Below are 17165 nucleotides of genomic sequence, written 5' to 3' on the forward strand. Positions count from 1 at the left end.
ACACTCATTCAAGGCCCCTCAGGACAATTCCGGATCACCCAGACAGCATCTTGTACCTCCAGCAACCTTATTTACTGTATCTCTTGCAGTAAATGCCCAGCCATCTACATTGGAGAAACAGGAAGGAGACTCAGAGACCACTTCATAGAACACGTCAGGGCTGTGAAGATTAAAGATCTCTCCAAGCCCATTGTTTCTCATTTCACCTCTGACGGCCACGACCACTCTAATCTCTCCATCTGTGTTCTCAAAGACGGTTTTCCGAACTTATACATCAGAAAGACCACCGAAACTAAAATTATTCTGCAGCTAGGATCACACATTCTCCCTTCTCTTAACGACAGACTACTGTTCTTTTAAATTTTCTCCATTCATTGGAAGTTTCATTTCACACCTCTCTGCACCCATTCTGACTTCACACCTCTTGATTGGCCTCTCTTTCTGTCCCCTGCTCCCGCCTCTCACTCCTCCTCCCTCCCAACCTTTGTTCTCCTGCTACTTTACCTTTGCCTACTGCCCTGTCTCTCTCACACCTGAAGAAGGCTCCACGGCCGAAACGTTGTGTTCTCTTTCTTCTTTTTTTCAGCATGGAATAAACCTATTACTTGTTCCTTTGCAGCCTACGCATGCTGACGCAGCTACCCACCATTCACTTCATTAAATGTGTTTACCTATACATCTCCTCAGAGTTTGGTTGGTAATATTGCAATTATGTAGCTCCGTCATGGGATACACACACATGATTTAAATATCCATTCAATGTTTTTGTCGTTACTTCAGGAATGTGGATCTGTCCAACAAAATGAACAGATATTTAACAAACAAAGAAACAAGAAATCCTTGTCACTAGTTATTGAATGTTTTAAAGTTTAGTGCAGAAATGTTGCCCCTATCTTTGCTGTTCTTAAATTATTTCATCCCTTAGCAGACAGTCGCAGAAATTGCAAGTGTGGTCATTTAAAACAAAATCTTTTCTTGAAAAGAGTAGGGGTGTTATCCCGTCACCCTGGCCAAATTTCACCATTTATTCCCACAATCCCCAAAATACAATTACATTGCATAAAATTGCAGTAAACAGTAAAGCTATATAATATTGTAACACAAGAGGGCGCCCTTATTTTTTATGGTCTCTTCCCGACCATGTGTTCTCTTTTCTCAGATTTCTTTGTCACGCTAGGAAGAGGAGATTATAGTCTGTGCTGTTGGAAAAACGTCTTGTTTGGGTGTAGTGGTTCTAAGGGACCACGAATTTCAATTGTAAAACTATCCTTTTTTCCTGTTTTCAAGAGTGTTTATATCATAAAACTTTTAACAGGTTATAAACATGTCTTTCCAGTACCCAGAAGCGTATCGTGACGAATCTGTAGTAAGTACAATTGAACCGGTATTGTGCAGCTCCCGTTTGCTGGTAGTTACATTATTTATCGTCTTTGTTTCTGTGATTGTACGAAATTAAATATTTTATTTTTCATAAGAGGCTTAGATTATGAAAAGAGTTCTCATTATTCCCTAACATCATTAGAAAGAATAATGGGAATTTTAGGCAATTATTTTAATGACATTTTTTTATGTGGGCTCATTGCAATCTGTCAAAGGTTCAAAACTGAAAATGCGAAAAGCTAAAATGAATTTGAACATCACTAAGCAGTGTATGCACTCCCAAGACTTTTTGCTTAAAATGAAGAGACGTTATGTTTATTTTTTTTTACATTTTAACTGAACGGATAAGGCATTGATTCTTAATTTTATCCAATGTACTATTTTCTGGAATCTCTACCTATCTGTTTAGCGTTTCATTGATAATCAATAAACAAGTAGAGTTCAATTCTCTTTGCTACCTAACAATCAAACTTCTTTTATTACTAACATGATATTTCTTGTATCAAAGTAATAGAGAAAATGAAATGAGAAGTACACAGGAATATCAGACTGATTTCAGTAGTAAATTCTGAGCGAATTTTAATTCTTACCTAATTTCGTAGGGAAATTTTAGTAGTAGTGTATATTACCCCTAAATTTAGATGCATTTTTTAAAGCAGAGAAAGTAGAGAAGTCAGAGCTTCTGACTGTTTAATCAGTCCAGTTTAATATATGGATGAATTAACCGTAGTTCTTGTAGAGCTCTGTGTAGACACCAAATGAAAGTGACCGCTGTAAAGGAAACTCGTCATGGTACATGCTGATCTCCAAAAAAAAAGTCTTTACACTCAGTCCTACCAGTTGATACAATTCACTGTCAATAACATCACACTTTTAATCCCAATGCTAAATTTTATTTATTTTTCTCTTTTATTTTATTAAGAGTGGTTAAAAGAATGCATGCTAACTGTCAGCACACAGGTGAAAACCTTCACGAAGGTGAAAGTGTGTGCTGTTTTTTCAAAAAATATATATTTTAATAGAAAATATGTTCATGAGTACATACTGTATAAAATGGAGGGTGGCATGGTGAGACAGTGATTAGCATTGTGGCCTGTCAGTGCTGGGGCCCTTGGTTCAGTTTCTGGGGGCTATCTGTGTGGAGTTTATATCTTCTCCTTGTGTTTGCATGGGTCTCCTTGACGTCCCTGTATTGGATAAAGTGATTAGAAAATGTATGTATGGTATATCACCCCAAAATATTGGTTTTTAATTCTTTTTTATTAAGTTTTAATTTCTGGTTATTGACTGAGTAAGCCTGAGTGAAGAAATAATATTTTTAAATAGGAGATTTAAAAAAAATAATACTCTATATTACATGTTTCAGCTGATTATATAAGCACTAGTCCTGTAATATAGAAAACATTATCTGCTAGATTTCATGGCATACGAAAATTTTGTTCAATTGTCATAAGCTGCATCATTGCCGAACGAATAACGAAGTAAAGAAGAGGTCTTGGAATGTCATGTCAGTCAACTGTAATGATAACATTCTAAGACTAATGCCTTTCTGTTGCAGAAAAAATAATAAAAGAAATTCAGAAGCCTTTATTTTATAAAAAGGAAGTGTATTTTTAAAACTATTTGCAAGCATACATTACCAGCTCCTACACTGAGACTTGATCTTGCTGCTTTAGAATTCTTTAGAAACTTTGTTTGAGTTTTGGAAAATCTAGATGAAATGTAAGGAGAATGTAAGTGGCTTTTTTTTAATGATGAGGGACTTAAGATTCAGGTTTCACATTTCTTTCACCTAATCTTGTTGTTGTCCATCTGTGTAGGTTGATGATTACCATGGTGATAAAATACCTGATCCTTATAGTTGGTTGGAAGATCCAGACAGTGAGAGAACAAAGGTAAAGTACTGTATAGTAATGCACTTACAATAATGAACTATGTGAGACTACAACATTCTTCTCTATGACTACTTTAATATGGACACTTAAAGGGGAACTGCAATGCTATCTTTATATTTTGGGGTTAGAAAGAATCAGCGTTGATGAGTGCATTTCAAACCACAATAAAAGTAAAACGTGCAAAGTAACTTGTAAAACCTTCAGTTTACATCACAAAAATGTCAAGGTATGTGCAGCGCCATGCTTTGTGATTCAGAGCATGGCAACAAAACTTCCAGTGACGTGTGCGGCTCTATGACATTGTAAAGAAGCAGGCTTCTGAATACATCTCTTTTAATACAGTAGAAATATTGCTTTTGATTTTGATGATATAGATGAATAATTATAATAAAAATAGATTGAATAATAAGGTGTGATAATATGGTGGCTAGGACTTAGTCTTTTGAGTGATACCAAGACCTCATCAGCAACCCTACTTCTTAAAAAATCTGAAAATAGTTTTGCTGACCACTTCTGAATGAAATGCATTTCAGGCTTTTGTGAATGCCCAAAATCAACTGACTGTGCCATTTCTTGAAGGATGTCCTGTCAGGAACTTGTTTAAAGAGCGCATGACAGAGCTTTATGATTATCCCAAGTACAGCTGTCCATTTAAAAGAGGAAACAGGTGGGTGAACGAGGGGTAAAAAGACAGTGATAGGTGTATGCTGTCTTCAACTTCTGCTTTTTCATTGAGTAATTGTTAAACACAGTAGTGTACACGTCTGAGTGTGTTTAGACCTTGGGTGAGTTTCCCGAAAGCATCGTAACTCTAAGAACATTGTAAACTTGATCTTAAGATCTATCGTTAATTTACGAGTGTTTCCCAAAATCCATCGTAACTAAATTAGCACATTAAATCCTTCGTAATCTACGTGCTCCCCCACGCACTCGTTTATCACTAAGTGCTTCTTAAACTGGCTGCCTCTTGAGCCAACCTTAGAACCAGATATTTTGTTGTACTATATAAGAGGAAATTTGAAAAAAGAACATTTATTTATACAGTAATGAATTTATTAGTCATCTTGGGTAAATTTCATATTCATAAGTCAAATGTTTTAATAATACTCCCTCTTTTAGTACTTTTGAGGTGGGGTTTAAATTGTATTTAAAGAATGTGAAAAATGCCAAAGCAAGGAAAACATTTGATATATGTAAAAATATAACTTGGTTACATAAATATTTACCTCATTACCGCTGGCAGTTAATTGTTTTTTTGTTCTGTTTATGTTTTCTTTCTTTTATCTGTATTTTTTCCTCTACTTGTATTTGTATGGGAGCGGCAAGGGCACATGCCCAGACAACCCCAATCCGTTACAATACACTTTTTATACTTGACTAGATAATATTATTTTCAGGATGAAATGCAGTAATGCATTATTTAAGTTAAATCATTGGGCCTAACATGTATTTATAATATAATTTAGCCATGTACATGCAAGGCGGGCTGAGACCAGCACCTGGGGGCGGGACTACCGGACTGTATATAGTGGGACGGAGGCTGGGATACAGTCTCTTCCCTTTGTGTGTGTGTATGTTAGTGTAGGTGTAATCCCTGTCCCTGTGTGTGTACTTTTCCCGATTCGAGTTAATAATTGTGTTGTTCAACCCCATTCCCTGAGTCCCACACCTGCTCCATTCCGTACCGAAACCCACGGTCGATACAATATTTAAAGTTCGAATACCATTTTATGTTGACGGTAAAGCTTAGACCTACTTGTTTTTAAATTTGATTATAGGTCCTGTATTTGTTGAGGGACACATGCCAAGCTTAGTAGTTAATTTTCCAGATGTCCAAGACCAATTAAAATGGAGTTCCAATTCACCCAACAACTATAAATAACAACAGTATATTCTCATGAAACACTGATTCTTAACAATGGCAGCGCGCCAAAAAATATTGCTTTAAATCAAAGATGTCATACAGGATGCATACACTGTCCACACAGTTAAACTTGGTTTTCATTTACGGCATGTCAGTCATTTATTTTATTTTCTCTTAGAAACAATAAGTGTCCCATTTTGTGCCTATCTATAAGCTTTCGCTTAAATGGTTGTTAAATTATGATGTCATGTTTACTTCATATTCCTTTTCACAACTTAATTTCATCCCACTGAAGGACCAAAACCGACACCATATAATGAAAGTATTGTCAATCGATTGTTTTTTAATCGACTTGTGATGCTTTTTGCTAAGTGACTTCAGGGTCGGGGTTAACAAAGAAGTACTTTTTAATCGCTTGTAAAATGATCGTTTTGGGAAACACACGAAAAAGTAGCACGTGCATTACGTATGTACATTGTAAAGTTGCTCGTTAGTCTCTAAGATTCATCGTTTTCGGGAAATTCACCCCTCAAGTATAGTAAATAAGAACCTTCTTAAGGAGTAAACAAAATAAAACTGCTGGAACAGTTGTTTCAGTGGCTGCAGCAGTTGTGTTTTATATTTATATTGCTTCAATGATTTTTTTATTAGGATCAGTTTTAGGTTTATGTGTGATATATTTGTTCATTTAAAGATGTCTTTGTGTGAGATGGGTTTGATTTGTAGTTTATAATTTGGTGAAGCAGAAGTTAATCACTTTAACCATAAACTATTTAATGACCCATGCATTTCCTTTAGATTAAATTATCTGGATTTTCATATTTAATTGAAAAAGTAATTTCCATGATTATACCTCAGGCTTAGATATATTCATCTGTGGCATAAAATGCCATCATAAATGCTAACAGTTATACTGATTGTGATTGTTCCTGTACTGATAGGTCCGATTTGTCTTCTAATATAATCACAGACTTTAAAACAATTAAGTCTGTTGACAGACAGAAGTGCATATATCTCTTCTGTCTTTGTCGATGAAGAATGCCATTGCTGTCTATAATCTCTTTAACTGCAGTGATGCATGACACATAAATTAAAAACTGTGGAGTGCATTAATACTTCCATCTTTATGTGCACCATGTTTATTGGTAAGTTATATATGATTTATCAAAGACATTAATTTTTTTGTTAACTTGGTGCCATCTTCTCTTTACTAATTGCTTTTAAAGTCTTCTTTTAGCAATAGGAAGAGGTCTATTTGAACAATAAAATGCCTACAGTCAGAATGCTAATGGTGTAAGGCTTCCGGTTGGCTCTGCTTGACTGTATATTTATGTAGCTATAAAAATCCTTCTTTTCCTTGTAATATTACACATCATAGAAGTAGTGTCAAACATTCCTTTGCCTAAATAAAAATGCATCTCTACCAGAGATATTGTCTGCTTTCCTAATATAAAGGGAATGTGTTTAAGTGAATTGTACATACTAATACAATAATTTTAATTGGGCAAATGTAAACTGATAATTAAGTTTCCTGTCATTTAGTCAAGTGTCCGTGTATCTTCTTGTCATGTTGTTAAAAAACATGCTCTTTATTATTTATAGCTACTTATGACATTATAGACTTCAGTTAGGAATCACATTTTTTTGGGGAAAATTCCAGTGTCAAGATGTGCAATGCTGATAGAGCCTTACACAAAGAGACTCACAGCTGTAATTGCTGCCAATGGTGGTTTAACTCTGGGGGGTGGATACTTATGCATTCAATTATTTTGTTTTTTATTTTTAATGTAGTAAAATGTCTGATTTTTTTTTTCACTTTGACATTATATAGTACTTTGTGTTGATGAGTGGCAAACATTCTCAGTTAAATACATTATAGTTCCATGCTATAACATAATAAAATGTGAAATAGTCCAAGGGGGGTGAATACTTTTGCAAGGCACTGTATATGTGGTGTACTTGTGTAATTTTGTTTCACTTCTGGTTATTATCTGGTTAAAAAAATACTTGTTAATCTTTTTCTATTTTTACATGTTTTTAAAACTAAACATGAAATGCTATGATTTGTACGTTACTTTTTACTCATCTCTCTTTTCATTTATCTCTCTATGCAGCACTTCTAGTATTCAGGATGTTCTTTGCTTTCCTCTAGGTACTTTCATTTCTACAACACTGGACTACAAAACCAGAGTGTCATGTATGTCCAGGATTCCTTGGATTCAGAGCCAAGAGTTTTTCTTGATCCAAATAAGTTTTCAGAAGATGGCACAATTGCTTTAAGAGGTAGGTTACAATCTTTTGTTACCAGTCAGCTTTAAATTTCATTGTGTACAATCCTTGGTAGGTTTAAGATTCTTTGTTCTTGCATACAGTTTTCACATTCTGCCACTTGCTTTTGAATGCTATCTTTCATTGTGATATGTAGTAAATATACATAGTATGTCTTACAGAGTGAAATTGCTATGCAGTACAAGTGTGAATATAATATTGATTTTCTATTTCAAGTTCTTTGACTCCTGTATGCCATTGTTTTTTCCCCCCGATTTTAATCTCTATGCCACTGTAACAGAAATTGACACAGAAATCAAAGTTTTAATGCAGCTGTAACTCTGATTTGTGCTCACGCACTGCAGAGTATTACCCAGTGTAGAGATTTGTCAGCTGACTGGGTGCAGACAACAGCAGCAGGATGAATCTCCCTTCATGACTTCTGGGTTTTGGCACAAGGCATGAGATCCATTTGGATAATAGAAGGGAGTGCTGTACAGGTAAAACACAGTCTTGATGAATGGGAAACGTATGATAGAACCAGGTAGTGATTCTTTACAGGCTGTGTAAACTTTTCAGATATAGTGTGTAACAGGCCAGTTATGCTTTCCATAGAAAGTACCTCTAACCATACATTCTGGTAGAATGCTTTTCACTAATATGCTGGGCTTGAATTAGACTAAAGGCAGATGAAGAGCAGACAAATATAGCATCTGTTTCTTATGTCTATCTGAAAGAGTCTGTTTTTCTGTGGTTGGGGTTGTCTAGATAAGATTGTAGATCATATATAGTGCCTTCCACAAATATTGGGACAACAAAGTCAAAACCGGTGTGACTTTGCCTGAAGAAAGTCTACATCTCCCTTAAACATTTTTTTCATATTTTGTTGTGTGAGTGCCTCAGAGTTTCCATTTAAATGAGGTTATCCTCTTATCTGCAAACCATGCTCCAGGCTTTCAAGGGGAAAATGTGTTAGTGTTGAAAAAACCTATATTGAAATATAATAATTGGATAAGTCCCCATCTCCCAAGTTAATACTTGGTGGAAGCACCATTGGCAGCACTTACAGCTGTAAGTCTGTTGGGGTAGGTCTCTACCAATTTTGAAAACAGATTTGACAGTATTTGACCATTCTTCTTTACAAAACTGTTCTAACTAGGTCAAGTTCTTTGGAAATATGGACAGCTATCTTCAAGTGATGCCACAATTTTTCAGTTGAATTTGTCGGGTCTCTGACTGGGCCATTCAGGGACCTTTACCATGTTTGCTCCTTAGTCACCATAGTGTAGCTTTGGCTATTTGCTTTGAATCATTGTCATGCTGAAATGTAAATTTCTAACCCAGTTTCAGCTTTGCAGCAGGTTTTCCTTTTCCAGAGTGCTTTTCTGTACTTTGCTTTGTTCATTTTCCCTTTGTTATGACAGGTGCCTCAGTACCTGCCAATGAGAAACATCCCCATAACATGACGTTGCCATCACCATGCGTCCTAGTAGGGATGGTGATCTTCTCTTGGTGCAGTGTTGGATTCGCGGCAAACATAACACTTTGCGTTTAGCCCAAAAAGATCAATTTTAGTTTCGTCAGACCACGAAACTGGCATCCATATGGCTGCAGAATCTCCTGAGTGTTTTGTTGCATTCTTCAGATGGGATTCAGTTTTGGGCTTCTTTGAATAAAAGGTTCCTTGCCACTATACATTTTGTGGATTGTTTGGGATATTGTTGTTGCACTGTAACCAGTCTTGGCCATAAAAGCCTGTAGCTCTTTCAAAGTTGCCGTTGGCTTCTTAGTAGCCTCTCTGATCAGTCTCCTTCTTGCTTGCTCATCTAGATTGAATGGATGACCTGATCTAGGCAGGGTCTTGGTAGTGCCATGCATGTAGACATTGTTGGGTAGGATGGGTAGATAAATGACATTTTGTATGCATTTTAAAGCAAGGTTATAACTCAACAAAGGGTGAAATTTTGAAAGGGGGTGTAAACTTTATATAATTTGGGGGTTATTCCATGCATAGATTTGATCATATTAGAACAAAACATAAGAAAAAACGAGATATCAAGTAACTTTAAGTCTTGAAACATTTTCTCTTTATAGTACATTGCAGAGTGTAAAACCCAGTGCATTTTTCAGCATTTACAGCAGAGATTGACATGTCCTATATAAGATTTTTCTTAGGATGAATTGACCATTTGTCTTGGGTTAGTGGGTCATATTTAAGCTACTATAGTTATAGTGACATTGCACACGTTGTAGGTAGATGAGGTTCTCTGTAAAGATGTGCTTAATTTATTTCCCACAAGAAATGCTTTTCATATTTTTAAATCCGGTTCGAACTATAATCAGTAGTTTGGACGGCAAAAGAAAACCTGAGAATGAATAAGTAGAAGTGAGGAAATCACTGTAATGAACTAAAGGGGGGTGTCCAAGGCAGCAATCTGTAAATAATTTTTGTACATCTCACTTTTGTCGATCATTGCGATGTGGGAGGAATACCTGAACCTTTAGAGTTGAATGTTAATGTCTTTCTCACACAGCAGTCTGGAATCCCTGTAAAAGGATGCCTGCAGAATGGGCAGTGCCATTGCAGGGAGACGGGTAAAAGGGGGACAGGTTGGCTTGGAGAGATCTTTGCTCCATACTTCTCTGACACACTCCCCATTATTCAGACAGCTTTTTCTCTCTTCTCTCAATGTCAGTGGCAGGGGACGTTCTGCAGAAGATGTTTGTTAGGTAATCGTGTCCACAAGATGGCAGTGTCTGGAAAATAAAGTCTGGTCAGCAATGTAGTTTACTTTTCAAAAGTTATGAATGCATAAAAGATTGCCATGCTTAATATACTTGGATTTTCGTGAAACTATGTATACAGGAGAATTTAGATTTGAGTTAAACTTAATGTAATATTTTAATGTACAACAATTTTTCAATTTATCTGTTAAATATTTTTGGAGCTCATGTAGTCTTGTACAATCTTGTGTGGAAGTCTGTTTTTCCATAATCTTCTCTAGGCCAGTGGTTGAATTGAAGTGATTCGTATGCCTTAGACTCAATTCACCCACTGTGCTTTATTTAATTGCAGGGGGAAAGCCTCTGCTGCACAATAGTAAACTCCTCATGGATTAGTGAGATATTGATTTAGATAAAAGAATGTTGTCCAAGTTTGTGATCATGGTGGTGTTGAGAAGATTTTCCTTATTTGTTCTCCTGCTCGTGTGCACTGTAGAGTCCCTGGAACTGTTCCCTGTTTTATTCTGCTGTTTTGTCCTTGTCAGCCAAGGAGACTCTCAGCTGTGTTAAAGCAGAAGTGGAAATTGAAGAGAAATATGTCGATGTGCAGGGGGTGCCATGCCTTTTGACCAGTATTAACTTCTATGACTATGCCTTTTGAGTTGAAGTAGGAATCAAATTCCTTCTAAAAGGAAATGCATTTCTCAGAACAGTACAAGGAAAGTGGTTACTGAATGTGATTTATACAAGTACTGTATTTGAATAATACATGGTTTAACACTTGAGCCAAAATGTATTTGAAATGTCTTTGATTTTTGCACTGAGATGGATTTGGTATGATAAATATAATTACATAGGTTTTGACACTATTAGCAACTCACAGTGAGTGTAAGAATAAAAAAAGACAGCTGTGTTTTAATACCTTGTACAATTTAATGACAGAAATATTACAAAATGCCATGTTTGTTTTTCACACAATACTCTGAATGTGGATGGTATACACTACAGTTATGTTTTTTTGAGGGTATAATGATTAAAAAACAATGGCCTGTTTTTTTTGCAAAAATGAATTCAAGAAAAGCAAAACTTGTACTGTTCATGTACCAGTTTTGTGGCCCTTCTCAGTTTTCCACAGATAATATTAATCTTTGTACAAACAGAAGGTACAGTTCAAGGTGTTTATTGTACTGTATCTTTCACTTTTAGGGCTGCCATGTAATGGCATGCTTATTGGATCTGCCGCATAAATAAATGTTAGTGAGGAATTGCATCAGCTTGTGATCTGCAAAGGAACAAGCAGAAGTTAATTCCTTGTTGACAAGCAGGAATGGAAGCATTTCAGCCGTGAAGCCTTCAAATGTGAAGGAGAAAACAAAGCTAGGACCGAGATGCATTCTTTCTCTCATATCTCCCCTTTATCCTGTAAATACCTGTAAAAACCACCACATCTTTGCTCTTTCTACTCTGTGTGTATTTAAGTCCTAGTTTTTCGTAAATAGATGGATTTGTGTATCTTTATGTATAAATAAATTATAGTATATTGCATATTTCTAGATTACCCTTTTTTAGTTGTGTTAGATAAAAGGCAAGCTTTCCTATAGTTTCATTTAGTTATTGGAACTACTGCTGTTTTTTTCTGGAGTAGCTTCTCTAATGTAATCATGTCACATGATCAGAAAGCTCATTAATTTGGGTAATGTAAGTCTGTGGCTGATTAAAATATATGTATTATTTTAAGTTTCTTTTTGTGTTTATAATTAATAATTTATCAATTATTTGTTGTTTATTCATTATGCAGCCCCATCTTTTTTTCATTTTTAAAAATTAAATTAATGCATTATGTTTAAATTATTAAATTATGTTCAGAGGCATGTTTTTTTAAACAAAATAATGGAGGAATGGTTTATGTTGGAATTTAAGTTTTTCCAGCAGCCACAACATACCATAATGTTTCCAGCATACCGTAACAGCATCCTAACCTCTGTTAAAGACTCCCGTTTGAAATCATCGTTGCACAGTTCAGTAGCACATAAAATATTCTATTTCAGGTTCTTCTCAGAGCAGATTGACAAGGAATGTCTTGAAATGTGGCAAGTAATCACGGACTACTTGGTAGAGGTCTGCTGCACTCTAAGCACCATATGCAGATTCTTAAGAAACAAGATTTCCTGGCACCTCCTTGTGACATGAGAAATTTAACTTGTGCGTTTACAATTTAAAATTCATTTTAAAGACAGTCACCGTTTTATCTTGTTGGCACCTAGATTACTTTTCCAAGAAAAAAAAATCATATTTGCTCACTGTGCATGAATAACTTAAAACAGACTTTTTTCACAGAAGAAAAAGGGACAGGATGTGTAGCCTTGTACTTTGCTGTTCTTCTGATGCAGTGTACGCTCTGCCAGTGTTGATTGCCAGGAATTGATCTGGGACGGGTTTTGCATTGCAATACTGCATGCTGGAACATTCAAAAACACTTTTCCTCAGAAATGAGGAAAAAATTGATTGAGAAGATAGTATAGTTCACTCCTGAACTCTGGCTAATGCTGGATGAGGCTACTTGTTTGAACAATAAAAAGTGCCTTGATGCGTTACATGCCTGCTCATACATTTTTTAAACCAAAAGTATTTAAAACATGATTTTATGAAAATGAAGAAAATATGGGGATTTTATCCCAAACATAAACTGATATATTTCTGCCATTTAGTTACCTATGGCATATAAACACTGTGGGTCAGTGGGAGATCATACCATCAGGTTCTGACAACATTAGAGTGGTAATGTGTATAAAATATACATGGCCTTATAAGAAAAAGTATGGCATTTGAAATTACTAAATACATTTTGTAACATGTAATCTGTATTGGCTTGAAAATGCATTGAAAGTACATTACATTGGTGATGAGCATTGGAGCGTTTAACTGTGACATGCGCTTAGGACCTCTGTTTTCCCTCACACATCTGGTCTCTTCCGTTCACCTTGAGCTGCGGCACCTCATGATTTACAAATTAAATGCTGAGAGTTAGGCCTTCTGGTGTATTCTAAAAACACTTTCAAAGACTAGGTATTAATTTACATATCCTTAAAATGATCTCTCCTCTATTTTCTCACAGGCTATACATTTACAGAAGATGGAGAATATTTTGCATATGGCGTCAGTGCCAGTGGCTCTGACTGGGTGGAGATCAAGTTCTTGCGTGTGGATGGCCCTGTAGTGTTGGAGGACCGTCTGGAACGAGTCAAGTTCAGCTGCATGTCCTGGACTCACGATGGGAAGGGCTTGTTTTACAACTCCTACCCCATTCAGGACGGGAAGAGTGATGGTAACAGGGCATCTCTTAACTTCCTAACATCAAGTTCAAATAGTCATGTCACCTCTAAAGGGCTAGAAGGGTTTCATAAATCAGTCTTTCTATTTCAGTCAGATGTTTGTTTTCTGGCTCAATTGTGGAAGCCATTGAAATGAAAGTAGGCTATTTATCACAGCATGACCTAGTTGCATTGTTAATATGGACATAATTGTATATAGAACTTCCATATAAGGGAAGACTTAACTGCACAGTAATACATTGAGAAACATTTAAAACTCAGGTACACAAGTGAGTGGAGAAGTCACAATTATCTTGTATAAGTTGGAAAAGATTGAAATCATATCTTCACACATACCCATTTTGTTTTGGAATAATGCCACTCCACTGTTATGTCCTTAGGAATTGTTACTGTAATTATGATAGAAATTATTTCTTAATAACCATAAGTCAGGGTGGTTTAACAACAGAATAAAAGTTGGCCCTGAATGTGGGACATTATTTAAAAATGAGAAAAAGCAGTGCAGTTGGAGAAGACTGCTCTGTCTCAGTATGCCCATGTCCTATTCTTTGTGTCATGTTTGTATGTGTAAGAATACTGACCCCTTCTCTTTTATATACACAAGGTACAGAAACATCCACTAACTTGCACCAGAAATTGTATTATCATGTTCTTGGCACACCTCAGTCGGAGGATGTTCTCTGTGTAGAGTTTCCAGAAAATCCAAAATGGATGGGTGGAGCTGAGGTATGCCTGGTCGTTTTCTAAGACAAACCAGATGACATGTTTAGTTCATTTATTTTAATGTCATAATTCTGCAATTTTGGCATGGGGATTCTTAGTTAAAGGATACGCTAAAGGTGGGGCCAATAACATCACAGAAATGTATACATATAGAGAATACTTGTATACATATACAGTATAGAATTTTTGTAATTAAGCATGTTTATGCAGTTGTTTGAGTTATCACATTGTTGGCATTTTGAGTGCCAATTTTCCTGTAAAATAAGTTTGTATGATAAAAACAATCTCTCAGCCCACGCTGTCTAGCATAAATAAACATCTTCGAGATATCACAGAACTAGAAAGCCATAATTTAAATTGCACCAATACACCTTAATCATTGCACTTAATTTCTTAATCTATTGCTGTATGTTTCATATATTTGGTAACTTTCAATGCATCATCTTCAAACATGGAGCAGCCTCAAACACATTGAGTGTTGCGAGGTCAGGAAGCCTGACTTGATTAGGATCAACCTCTCAACAGGCTTTAAAAACAGTTAGCAGTGATTTGACAGAACCGTACAAAGCCAGGCATGTACTGTAGGCTTCAATTTTATCTCTGTGCAAAGGGCTTTCTCTGATAACGTCAGTTGTGTCACTGAAACACTTTGCCCAGTTTGCAAGATTGGCTAAATCATTTTCCACTGTATCTGTGATCTCATTTCTGTTTTTTTTGTTAGCACTCGGTTGCCGTTATTCTTCAGGCGAACACTTCTGCTGCGACATTATATTTGATCACTTTTATTTGAAAATTTCGTGATTTTATATAGATTTTCAGTAATTCACTCATAAAATCAAATCACAAAATCTGAATTTCTAAGTAATAGCTTAGAATTCTAAAAAAAAATTTGGCTGTAAAAATTATAATTCCAAAATGCTACCATAAACTTTTACATGGTGTAATTGTATTTAAAATATTTTGATAAATTGTTTTTTCCATAGGTGTATATTGTGACAATTTTAAAATTTACACAGTATTTTTATTAAAATCTATTGTAAATTTTTAAAAAGTTTAATTTTATGTAAATGTAGCTTAGTTTACCTGTTTGATACGGTACATCTACTGCTTCATGCACAACGTTTAAAAATTTAATTATAAGCGTTTATGAAACGTGTCCGGTTTTAATTGTTCTAAGTATCTTGGTCTGTCACTATTGAGCTTATGTGTCAGATATACATGGTTTTTCCTTTCTTATTGTTGAAATTTATACATCTACGATCATGGTCTTGATTAGCAAGCAGATGTTTCCAAAGACATAGAAACAATAATTCAAATTTAACTCAAATATTTTCACTGTACAGTGCAGTGCTTCTGTCACATTATGAGTAAACACCTAGAGGTGTTTTGTGAAATTTTCTATCAAAGAAACAATTAAGCAACTTAAAGTCTGAATTTAATTTGCCCTGTTTAACAACATTAAAGCTAATATTTTTGCTAGTCACTTTTGAATGAAGTCTGCTATCCTTAAATTATGCAAGTTTTTTTACTGTACTGTTTAGAATTGTCAGAACAAGTCACATTTAAAAGTGTATGAGTAAGTTTATAATGCTGTTGAATATAGCATTCATAGAATTGTAGAACTGACATATCTAAAATGTAGTGTGAAGGTTACTAAAAAAAATTATCTGCTTATTTACCGATTTCAAAGGTGGTATTTCATATTGGGTACACAACTTTAACTGAAATACATCAATATTACTACTACTTGAATTCAATGTCTTTAATGCAAAGGAATTTGCTTATTGCCTTTTTATGCAAGCAGCCAATTAAGGAGTACCTGTAAACCATCTTAAGACTGATTAGATGTGTTGTTTAAAGTTAGCTTTTTAAAGCTGGGTTGATATGAGGCTCAGTTTTTTTTTGTAAGAGACATTAGAGCTTCAAGAAGTCATAATATTTAGTTTTGTTTTAACTGGTCCTCTAACAGCTGGATAACAGTATTTCCTGAGAAGCATTATTTTTGGAATCTTGAAGTAGTGGTTTGTTGTCCTTGTACTGCAGGTGTCAGATGATGGACGGTATGTCTTGCTGTCTATCCATGAAGGCTGTGACCCAGTGAACAGACTGTGGTACTGTGATCTCCAAGAGGTCCCAGAGGGAATAAAAGGTATCTAAATATATATACATTCATTTAAAATGTTGTCAGCATGATTTTAAGTCAGATTCAGTATATTGATTGTTTTTAAAAAGTATGTGACATAACCTTAATGCCAACTAACAAAATGCATAGCTCCTAGATGGTTATACAGAGACCCATTTGGTAGTTTTGTTTAGTTTAATTAGTGAATTGTTTGGACTGTAAATGTTCAATATTCATATCCAAAGCTCACATGTGGTTTCAGCTTTGAGTATATCATTAATTTTTTAAAGTATTTTCTCTTGTATGACAGTTTGTTTTGCAAGTCTGCTGCTTCATCACATAAGTCCATATTGTTAAGGGAAAGAAAATAGTTCACACTTAAGAGTAACAGGCCTTCATGAAAGTCTAATGCTTAGATTTGCATTGCTATAATGGTGTTGTATAGTTCATAGAATTTTTGTTTAACCATAAGGGAAATTAAAGAAAATTAAAAAAATGATTTTTATAAGACTACCACAAATATTATTGAATCTATCTTACTTTATGTATCATTCGAAACCTTTAATTATGCACCCTAGCAATGAGGAATTCTCTCTCCTCAGGTCTGATGTTGTTTATAAGATTTTGAAATGTTCTGATTTGCATGCTTTTGATGCTTACTATGTTATATTAACTTCTAGATTAATAAGAATAAAAAAAACAATAATTGAAACAAATCTCTTGTGATTGGAGTGTGTGTTGTAATAAGAGTGGTGATTTGGAGATGTCAGGCCTCATAAATGCTTGTGAAAACTGTTTCACTGTCATTTGGTCTATGTCCAAGCTTCAGAGTGTTGAGCACATTAACATGAATATCA

At 35.2% G+C, this 17165-nt stretch overlaps 1 protein-coding gene across 1 annotated transcript in view; it reads left to right on the forward strand.

Moving 5' to 3' along the window:
* Positions 1 to 1157: 1157 nt before the first annotated feature.
* prep (prolyl endopeptidase) overlaps positions 1158 to 17165 on the forward strand; it is a 55356-nt gene continuing 39348 nt past the window's right edge. The window contains exons 1-7 of the mRNA XM_088935308.1: positions 1158 to 1366; positions 3201 to 3275; positions 3809 to 3942; positions 7292 to 7422; positions 13247 to 13456; positions 14068 to 14189; positions 16230 to 16335. Of these exons, the coding sequence (XP_088791434.1) occupies positions 1325 to 1366; positions 3201 to 3275; positions 3809 to 3942; positions 7292 to 7422; positions 13247 to 13456; positions 14068 to 14189; positions 16230 to 16335 (820 nt within the window). The 5' untranslated portion in view covers positions 1158 to 1324. The remainder of the gene's footprint in view (positions 1367 to 3200; positions 3276 to 3808; positions 3943 to 7291; positions 7423 to 13246; positions 13457 to 14067; positions 14190 to 16229; positions 16336 to 17165) is intronic.

Source organism: Atractosteus spatula, chromosome 2, assembly GCF_055471065.1.
Source record: "Atractosteus spatula isolate fAtrSpa1 chromosome 2, fAtrSpa1.hap1, whole genome shotgun sequence".
Lineage (NCBI taxonomy): Eukaryota > Metazoa > Chordata > Actinopteri > Semionotiformes > Lepisosteidae > Atractosteus > Atractosteus spatula.